This window comes from Echinops telfairi, unplaced genomic scaffold (assembly GCF_000313985.2).
Source record: "Echinops telfairi isolate 266 unplaced genomic scaffold, ASM31398v2 ScPeMD7_7457;HRSCAF=8495, whole genome shotgun sequence".
Classification (NCBI taxonomy): domain Eukaryota; kingdom Metazoa; phylum Chordata; class Mammalia; order Afrosoricida; family Tenrecidae; genus Echinops; species Echinops telfairi.
Genome location: NW_022111357.1, coordinates 39,130,874 through 39,140,707, shown reverse-complemented (window position 1 = coordinate 39,140,707; position 9,834 = coordinate 39,130,874). Strand labels below are relative to the sequence as shown.

General features: G+C 61.4%; 1 protein-coding gene across 1 annotated transcript in view; it reads right to left on the bottom strand.

Moving 5' to 3' along the window:
* Nucleotides 1-4,735: 4,735 nt before the first annotated feature.
* Nucleotides 4,736-9,834, bottom strand: part of CHD5 (chromodomain helicase DNA binding protein 5) — a 63,592-nt gene continuing 58,493 nt past the window's right edge. Inside the window, exons 36-42 of the mRNA XM_030888036.2 lie at nt 9,690-9,798; nt 7,519-7,651; nt 7,044-7,239; nt 5,769-5,932; nt 5,550-5,661; nt 5,394-5,447; nt 4,736-4,773 (exon numbers count right to left, since the gene is read on the bottom strand). Of these exons, the coding sequence (XP_030743896.1) occupies nt 5,440-5,447; nt 5,550-5,661; nt 5,769-5,932; nt 7,044-7,239; nt 7,519-7,651; nt 9,690-9,798 (722 nt within the window). The 3' untranslated portion in view covers nt 4,736-4,773; nt 5,394-5,439. The remainder of the gene's footprint in view (nt 4,774-5,393; nt 5,448-5,549; nt 5,662-5,768; nt 5,933-7,043; nt 7,240-7,518; nt 7,652-9,689; nt 9,799-9,834) is intronic.

Sequence of the window (9,834 nt, the reverse complement as noted above, 5' to 3'; positions counted from 1 at the left end):
CCCCCTGATGGAGGGATGCCCGCCCCCCCACCACCAGGAAGGGATGACTGGGGGACATCCCTTCCCCTGGTTTTCTCCTGGAATGGTAGGGGTCAGAGCCTTCAGGTTCCAGGAGATGGGGGAGGCAGCTTACCTCCAGGGTGCCAAGCCCTACTGCTCACCCCACACCCCCATGCCAGCACCTGTGGTTGCAAGAGCCCAGGGTGCCCACCCTCCCCCACACGCAGGCCCAGCAGCGCCTAAGGTTCCTCCCTGCCAGCCCCTTCCCACTAGGCTGGCACCAGCAGGAGGGTCTCCACTTCCCAACCCCAGGAGTCAGACCCTCCTCACCCTATTGCCCTACCAATTCCCCTGCCTGACAGCCCCCGGAAGTTCCTGCAGCACCCCCCATCCCTACCCCCACCCAAGATGGACCTTGTGGTGGCCACCCCTTAGCTGGAGGCCTCAGGCCTGGCCAGCTGGGTCCAGCCCAGTGTGTCCCCCACCTCAGACACACTAACGTCCCCAGAGCCCTGCCCTCTGCAGGAAGGGGAGGGGGGGCACAGTGAGGTGGGGGCTGCTGCTCCCCAAGAGCCACACCCAAGTCAGCCTGATTGGGGTGTTTGTGCCCCACAGAGAGAGTGCTGTCCCCCCACCCAGCCAAGGTGAAACACAGTCCAGCCAGGTCTTGGCTCTCAGGGTCCTGGTTCTTCCATGTCTGCTGCAGGAAGGAGGGACTCTGCTTCCTGGGGACCCTTTCTTGACTGACTTCTGTCCAGTAGGGATGCCTGGCTGGGCAGTTGCCCTGAAGGGGTTGCCCGCCCCTAGCCTCCCTGTATTTTCCCATCCCTCTCACCCAGCCAGGTAAAGCCAGGGGACCAGGAGGGAAGGCCCCAGGAGCCCCCCTGCTCCCAGGCAGCCTCAGTCCCACACCCACCCCAGTTTCCCCCTCCAGCTTGAAGCTGTTTGCCTGCCAGCCCCCTCCCCACAGGAGTGCTGACTTAGGAACTGGGCCCAGCCAAGTTGGGAGCTCCTGCCGGGTTGCCCTGCAATTTCCCCTCTGACTGCTATTTGTCAAGTCCAGGGTCACTGGAACAGGCAGGGCCCAGCCCGCCCCTCCTGCGGGCCCTTCTCTGCAAGCGTGCAAACACCGCTGTCCAGCCCTTTGCTCACGACTGTGGCTCCCACGCTGACCACACCCCTACTCGGCACAGACTGCTGTTCGCCTGAGCTTGCAGACACATTGCAGACTGAGATACGGCCACTGTATTTATGAATGACAAAATAAACCAAGCCCGGCGGTCTCCATGCCTCCTACTCCCTCTCTCCGGTCTGGGGTGGGGTGGGGTGGGGTGGAGGGCCAGGGCAGGGTAGGGGCAGCCCTCTCAATTCCCGGGGCCAAGGGAAACAGAAAGTAGGCCCTGTGGGAAGGAAAGTAGCTTGGGGTGCCATCCCCCAGGGGTCCACAGGGAATGGAGGGGTCCTTTCCCACCCACACACCACGCACATGCCCTCCGGTGCCCCCTCGAAGGGGATGGGAGGTGCTAGGGGGCTGAGGCTGGAGGTGTCTTGAGGGAATACTGTGCAGCCCACTCTCAGGGGCTCCCTCTGTCCCAGTGAGCCTCAAAGCCATGGGGGCTGAATCTTCTCAATTGGGAGGGGTAGGTTCACATCCCCAACATTCCTACCCACCCCAGCACCCCAGCTCCCTCACACCCCTTCCCACTCTGAGCCCCTCCCATTCCAATCAATGAAACTCAGGAACATCTTTTTGATCCAATCCTTTCCCAAAGGATTTATTAAAACACAGAAAACCAAAACATACACACAGAGTACAAAGTAAATGAGATTGTGTCGGCTAGCCCAGCAACCCTTCCCTGGGCCCAGCCACGGAGGACGGTGCCAGACAAGTCACGCTCCAAGGGCGTCTGGCTTCCTCAGCCCAGCACCCATGGAGGACCCTCCCACCTGCCAGCCCCAGGCCTCTCCAACCCAGCCTGGGCCTGGCTCTCTCCTGGGGTCCTTGAGGCCAGCATAGGCGGTGGGCTGGGTGGCAGGTCTGTTCCCTCCCTCCTCCCTCCCTTGGGCCCCCCATGTCCAGGCTGAGGGGAGCAGTGGGTTTCCATCTCTACACGGGGAGCTCAGGACACACACACATACACACACCCAACAAGACCTTCCTGGGTTATCGTACTTAAAAAAATACTTTGTTTAAAAAAAAAATCTGAAAATTAAGGAAAATAAATCCGAAAATATGACGACGCCAATGACTGGGTTGATGAGCCGCAACCTGTAAACATCAGGGTCTGGGGGGGGAGGGGGGCTGCACAGGAGGGGCTCAGGGTCAGTCAGCCAGGTGGTGGCCAGCCCACAAGATGGCAGACAGGGCCTGGCAGCTTCAGTCCCGCAGCCTAGTCCCTCCCACTGCACCCTGTCCTCCCCTAGCACACCCACACAGGTTCAGGGCCACGTGCTCCCAGTCCCACCCCCACCCCCACCCTGCAGATGATGTGAGAGTGAGGTCCGGGACTCGGCCGACCCCAATCTGAACCCCTGGGCAGGTAACCCCATCCCCCACCCCCCCCATCCCCCCCCACACACACCTGGGAAAAGCCAAATATTTAGACCACCAAGGTATTTCCAAAGGGGGCTGTCTGCACATCGTGTGTCTTGGGGAGGAGCTTCCATGGCAGGTGTGTGTGTGTGAGGGGAGCCCCCTGGACATGGCCTGTCCAACTCCCCCAATACTCGCAGGCCACGCCTTCTGAGACCTGGGCCCAAAGGCAGGAGGCTCAACAGAGAGTCAGTCGGCGCCAGGCGAAATCATAGCACAGCTGGAAAGAAAAAACGGGCTGGGCCGGGGACCCCTGTGCACACAGGAACCCCGTTCTGCAGCAGCAAAAAAACCAAACCCCACCCAAAGGTGCCCGGGGCAGCGGATGCCACCCCCACCGCCAGCAGCACTTCCGGCATGAGATAACCAATAAACCAAAGAGAAAAACTAAACCCATCGAACAGAGAGCTCCCCAAGCCCCCGCCACCAGCCCCACCCCACTTCCTGGGTGCTGGACAACATGGAGCCAGGTGGGGCCAGACTGTCCGGGGGAACCCTGGCTGGGCCTCTAGCCTGGTATAGGTGGACAGCAATGTGGGGCTGGAGAGGCTGTGGACAAGTTGGGAGGTGGCAGGTATGGGGAGGGACCACCAGTCCTGCCACTGTGGGCCCACTGTGGCCAGGGAGGACAGCACTGTCCCATCAAGGCCAACCCAGGACTAATCAAGTGGGGACAAGCTGAGATGGGTCACCCTCCCAGGGCCTGAGGCAGGAGGCACTGGCCAGAGAGGCCACCGTGGTTCCAGGGCCGGATAGCAGGGCCAGGGGTGCGACTCCATGTCGCTGGGGTCTGCACTGCCCTGATGCACTGGTACCACGCTGCCGCTGCTAGGGTGCGTGGGTCTTAGTGGAAGTATCCAGGATGGAAGGGGCCTGGGGGTCCAGCCCCATCCTGGGGTTCAGAGAGCCAGTTAACAGATGAGGACACGGGACAGGTCTGCAGCCCCACATGCACAGCACAGACAGCGAGGCAATCGTGAGCATGGGCTAGCCGGGCCTCTCCCTGGCAGCCCAGCAGGCACCCTGCCAGCAGCTCACCAAGCCCCTCCCCCACCGGACCAAGATGAGTTCCCGGGCAGCCCACTCAGGACCCCTCCACAGTCCCTCCAGCTAGGGTGAGCTTCAGGGTGGGATTCGGAAAGACATGGGGGCATTCCCAGCAGACATCAAGGCAGGAGGCCAGGAGTGCCCAAGGAAAGGGACCTAGGGAGGCCATCGGGTCCAGAATCCCCTGCCTCTAAGCAAACTTCTCCTCAAGACAAGTTAGAATCCCCCTGAGGCCTCTCAGGGACAGAAGAGCAAGGGACGGGGCATCCAGGCTCCAGGGGTCAGCAGTGGAACTGTGCACAGGGGTGAGGAGTGAGGGCCCTAAGCGCAGTGCTGCCAAGGGTAGCCTCTTCCTGCAGGACCCCGAGACCCAGGCTGAGCCTGCATGCCACCCCCAGGAGTGCACGCCCGGGCCTGCCACACACACACACCCCCCCCCACAGGGGCAAAGGGCCCACTGCTCACAAGGACAGGCCAGGGCTGCAGACCCGCCAGTTCAGGACAGACACCTGCCTGCCTGGTGGACTCCAGTCCCATATGGAAAGGGATGGACAAATGTCCCACCTGGCATCCCCGGGCCTCTGTCATCCATCTGGACAGTCCCACTCAGCACTGGGAGTCGCCCCAGGTGGGTACGGACAGGGGCAAAGGCGCAGTCCCACTCGCACAGGCGGGAGGGCAGGGCCGCCAGGGGGGCTCCCAGGCTCCCTGGCTCCCCTTTGGGGCAATCCACAGGCAGCAGCAGGCTTCCAGAGCTTCCTTCCAGTCTGGTGTCCGGGGATAGAGGGGGAGACCTAAGTGCTTCGAGGTTAGAGGCCTCCGCACGCCATTCAACCTTTATCAAGACAAACGTTCAAGTCTCCGATATGAAAGTGCACGGGATGTACAAATCAACAATGTCTTCTAGGAAGCCATAACCGAGGGCTGCGTGTCTGGGTGGCTGTGGGGGGTGGCTGTGTGGAAGAACACTTGAACTGTGATGAGGTGGCACTTCTGGGGTCTGGCTCAGCCAGGCTGGCCCCTCAGGGTGGCAAAACTCTGTTTCCCTTTGGGTCCCCAGGTGGCACCAGCTCCTAAAAAGGCGGTGGCTTTTCTCTCCCGTGGGGGTCGGGCAGCCAGTCTGCCAGCCGGGGCTGCAAAAGGCAGATGGAGGTTACCCAGTTGGGGGCGCATCTCAACATGCTGCAGCCACCATCCCTCAGCTAAGCCCGAAGGAGATTGCCCAGCCAGACCTCCCAGCACCGGCTGCAGCCCTTGAGCCCCTCCGGAGTGGTGTACAGCAGGGCAGCCGGTCTGCAAAGTACCCCAGACCTTCGCCCTCAGCAACCTCTCTCATTGAGCCAGCTGGCATGGTGGACACTGGCTAGTTCCCCCTCTCCTAGCCAGTAACACTAACCGCTGCCCTTGCCCCAGCCACCCTCCTGGTCCTGCACAGGGAGTGAGGGGGTGAGACAATGCTCTGGAGTGCCCACCCCCCAGCAGGGCAGTGGGGGCAGGACCAGGATCCAGGTTGACACACGTCACACTAAAGGAGCACCACCCAGGCCATGGCCGGCGCAGCACCCAGGAACGTGTCTGTCCTGACCCTGGCTAGATGGGTGTTGGACACCCTCACCGCCTAGAATTCTGGCTGGAAAGGCTCCCAGTCTTGGGGGCATGAAGCAGGTGTGTGCACCAGGGCTAGTTCTGGCCAGGCCTGGTCTGCGGAGCAGAAGGGTGGGGTCCCGACGGAGCTACATGGGGGCGGCCTCACCTCAGCTGTCAAGGAGCGCTGCAGCAGAAAGAAGTCCCGGGCCCAGCTAGATATCTGTGAGGGAGAGAAGGATGTGCTGGCCCAGAGCCACAGTGGGCAGGCCGGGGCCCCGACGGGCACCCTGTGCATGCTGCCCGGAAAGCGACGGGCACCTACCGGTCACATAGGGCCCCAGGGGCATCTGGTTGTAGTTGACAATCCCTCCCGGTCCAGGGCCCCGGAAGTTGGGCCCAAAGCTGTTGTACATCTGGGAGGAGCCGAAAGCGCCCTGGAGGCAAGGAGCCGCTTTAAAGGTCAGGCCCCCCCACCGCCGCTGCCGAGGGTGCCCCGCCAGGGCGTGGGAGTCTCGGGCGGGGCTCAAGGGCAAGCACCGACCTGCTGGATGGTCGGGTCACCGGCACGGTTAGTCAGGCGGCTCAGGATGCTGCGCTCTGACATCTGGAGGCGGGCAGCCACCGGGGGGATGCGGGACAGCATGGAGGGCAAGCGGGTCACGTCAGCCTTCATGTCACTCAACAGCTCCTCCAGCTGGTTCAGAACTAGGTGGGACGAGAGGGGCCCATGAGCTGTCAGTGCCTGCCCACCCACAGCCCAGCGGCAAACAGGTTCAGGTCCATGCAGAGGCAGCTCAGAAGAAAGGCCTGGTGATCTGTTCCTACAAACCCAGCCACTGGAAACCAAGGAGTGCAGCTCTACTGTGCGTTGGCTCCATGTCACCCAGTTCATCACTGCATGCCCGGGCGGCAGACACCAGGGCCCGGGGAGAAGAGTGGATTTCTGACATGACTGACCACTGCCCATCTAGCCTGGGCTCCCGGGGTGAGGGCCATAGGGAGAAGCAGCTGGAATGCCTGCCTTACAATAGGCTTCCCTCCTGTGGGCTTCCTCAGCCCCCCAGCCCCCCAGCTCCGTGCTGACCTCCTGGGGACAGGGGAGGTGGTTCAGGAAGCATCTCCCACCGGGAGCCTGGAGATGCTCCTGACACTCAGGGGTCTGGGCTTCCCACCAGCCTGGGAGTTTCGTGAGGATGGGGAGAGAGACGAGGTGGAGTCTGTATGGCAAAGGCTCCGGTCCCTGAGACCCTGGGTGAACCTGTTGGCCTCCCTGAGCGACATTCCCCTCTTTAGCATGGGGATGACAACGGCTGACAAGACAAAGACATTTAAAGAAGGACAGCAGTTCCTGTGACTCCGCTCTGACGCAGCTCCTGCGTGTCAGATGCAGTTGAAGGTTCAGTGCTAGAGAGCTAGGCCCTTCTCCTGAGGTACCCCTGATGACCTCAAATCGCCGACCTCTGCGTCTGAGGGCATTCCCTGCTACCACTCAGGGATGCTAACAAGACCGAGCCCTGAAGGATACTACAGGGGTTAGAATGGTAACTTATTTGAGGCTATCTTCAGTGCTCCTGAAGCAACAGTTGTTACAGTATCGTCGTTCTCTGGGTCACCTGCCCCCAGCGCCAGGCCCAGCACAGAGCAGGCACCCCAGTTTCCCCACAAATCACGGGAGCAGATATTAGAACACTCTGGGCAGGTGGCTCCGCCTTGGCCAGCCCCTATTTCTTTCTTGCCCATCAGTCCCTCCATCCCCGGCCACGGATGCTCCAGCCAGGTAGGTCGGGGGAGGACCGGGAAAGCTGGTGGAACGTACCCTTGTGCAGGACGGCATTGGCAGGCTTGTTCCCGGCCAGGGACTCCTTGGACAGGTGCTGATGGCTCTCAGCAAGGCACTCCACCTCAGCCAGGCGGGCGTTGAGGGCCATGGCCGGGTGGTTGGGGTCCTGGGTCATATTGAGGTACGCGGCCCTCCGCAGCTGTTCCTCAATGACCAGCGCTTGCTCCAGCAGCTGTGGGAGTGAGCCTGAGCGTCAGCCCCGACCCTCAGCCTTGCCAGCCACAGCCCCTCCTCCACCAGCACCACCCCCTCTGGGTGGGGAGGAGAAAGAGGACACACTCCCCCCAGATATCCACCCCACCTGCTGCCTGGAGCCTTCCCCTCCCTGGATTCTCCCTTCACCCTGGGATGGGCCTCTGGCCTACGGCAAGGATGCCCACACCCCCCCTAGTTGATTGGCTAACTGACCTCCCTTGGTTAGCTCATGCACCCCGCCCCTCTCAGGACCGACCTTGAACCTCCGGGCCAGGAACTTGTTCTTCATCTCCAGGTAGTTGCCCTTGTGGATCTCAGACTTGAAGGGTTCGTTGAGGATCATGTACCGCGGGTCATTCTGGATGTCCTGCCAGCGGGCGTAGCCATGGCTGGAGTCACCACCGTTAAGGGCAAACCTGGCCACTGGAAGAGGTGGGGCCCTGCGGCTGGGATGGGGTGTGAGGGGTCCATCCCAGGCCTCGGTGTCTCTTAACCTGGGCTACCACCCATGTGACGTTGATGGCGGTGACAGCGGCAGCCGGCCCTGGTGGACACCTGCTGTGTAGCTCCTCATCCTAATACTCTGTGGGTCAGCCTTGAGAGTGGGTTGAACTGTCCCCCCACCAAAAGGCAGGTTCGAGTCCTAAGGCCCAGTCCCTGGGGGTGTGACCCTGTTTTTAAATGGGGTCTTTGCAGGGGAGTTAAAATGAGGTCACGCTGGAGTAGAGTGGGCCTAACCTAATGGCAGGACCTGAGACCCTGAGGCACAAAGGGAGAACACCACTTGAGGGTGGACCGATGGGCGTCGGGTGTCTAAAAGCCCAGGGGCCATAGGCGGGCCTTCCCTCGGTGCCTCCAGAGGGCGCAGCCCTGCCCACAGCCCGTCTCAGGTTTGCCGGCTCCAGACCTGCGGGTGGACACATTCCTATGAAAGCCCTCCCCTCCCGGTCTGTGGTACGATGCTATGGCAGCCACAAACCAGGACACCCCTTTTAATAAGCAGGGGCCTGAGGGAGGCAAAGAGGGTCACGCCGTCATCCCCAGGACTCCAAACAAAATCAATCCGCCGCTGTCGAGGCGATTCCCACCCCCCACAGTGACTGTACTGCATGGAAGAGAGCTGCCCCTGTGTGTTTCCAAGGTCGTCGGTCTTGACGAGAGCCGGAAGCCTTGTCTTTCTCCTTGGGAGCAGCTGATGGGTTCCGACTGGTGACCTCAGGGTTGGCGGCCCAACACCTAGGCCACCAAGGCTCCTTAATTGCCATGGTCAGGGCCAGCAGGTGACCAGCCCAGTCCAGCAGTCAGCCCGTTTTCGTAAATAACGGTCTAATGCATACAGCCGTGCTCGCTGGTGTCTGTACTGTTTATACGGCGCCCGCCACAGGGAGCGCTGCAGGCTGAGTGGGGCTACGTGCTGAGCTAACCAGAAATTCGGTGGTTCAAACCTACCAGTTTCTCCGCAGGAGAGAAGCGGCATCTGCCCCTGTGAGATGGAACGTTCTACTGTGTCCTGCGGGGTCACTGAGTGGGCAGTGACTCGGTGGCCCTGAGTTTGGCTTGGGGTTGGGTGTGGCACCCCCCCCTGGCAGCATCCACAACACCGGAACAACGCGTCTGCTTTCCCCTCGGCCACAGAGCTGAGTGGCTCCCACAAGCCTCTCTGGCCTCAAAGCCTCTAAATTCTAAAGGCTTTACTCCCTGGATTTTTCAGAACGAGCCAGCTTAGCCCTGTGCTGCCATAATCCACCACCCCTCCTCATGCAGGGCCAGCAGGACGTCAGCCACCTGGGGGTGCTCCCGGGAGCGGCGTAAGGCTCTCTCTCAGATTGTGCCCTTCTCTGATCTGATGACCTCACTGGAAAGTGCACCCCTACCTCCAGTAGACACGCCACTCTGCTCCCTGCTTCAGGGCATTCGCCACAGTACCGCACGCCTGGCTAGTTCGTGGTGCTCACTGTCTGCCCCCATGTAATGCCAGCCCCCGGAGGGCAGGGGTGTGTGGGTTCCGCTCATGGCTGCCCCCTCCACTGGCACATTCTGGGTGCTCAGTGAACACCAAATGAGTCGATGAATGAATGAATGAATGAATGAAAGCCCTGTGGGACAGGGGCAGAGTCCCTGCCAAGGGTCACTACAGGGAGGAGGTGAGGCCCAGGGCGAGTTGAGGGCTGGGACTGTGGAGTCGGATGGGTGGGGCCTTGCTCTGCATTTTTCTGTATTTGCTGTGTCTGCTGGGGTGATAGCTGGCCTCTCTGAGCACCCAGTTCCTCCCGTGGAGGACGGAGAGTCACGGGACGCAGTAGTTGCTGCCACTGTGGCCTGTCCTCTCCCTGTCCTGCACTGTGTGTCACTGGCTTCCGACTCCACCCCCCCCCCTTGCCCGCCCTTCCCTGCGAGTGCTGCCCGCCTGATTATGGCCAAGGATACGTCACAATGCCCGCCAACAGCCAGTAGTCGTGGCGCCGGTGCCAGATGTCGTAGATTTTCCCGGAGGACACGGCAGCTCGCTCCTCGTTCTGCCACAGCGCGTGCAGCTCTGGGAGGTGCCAGGGGAGGGCAGTGAGAGAGCCCC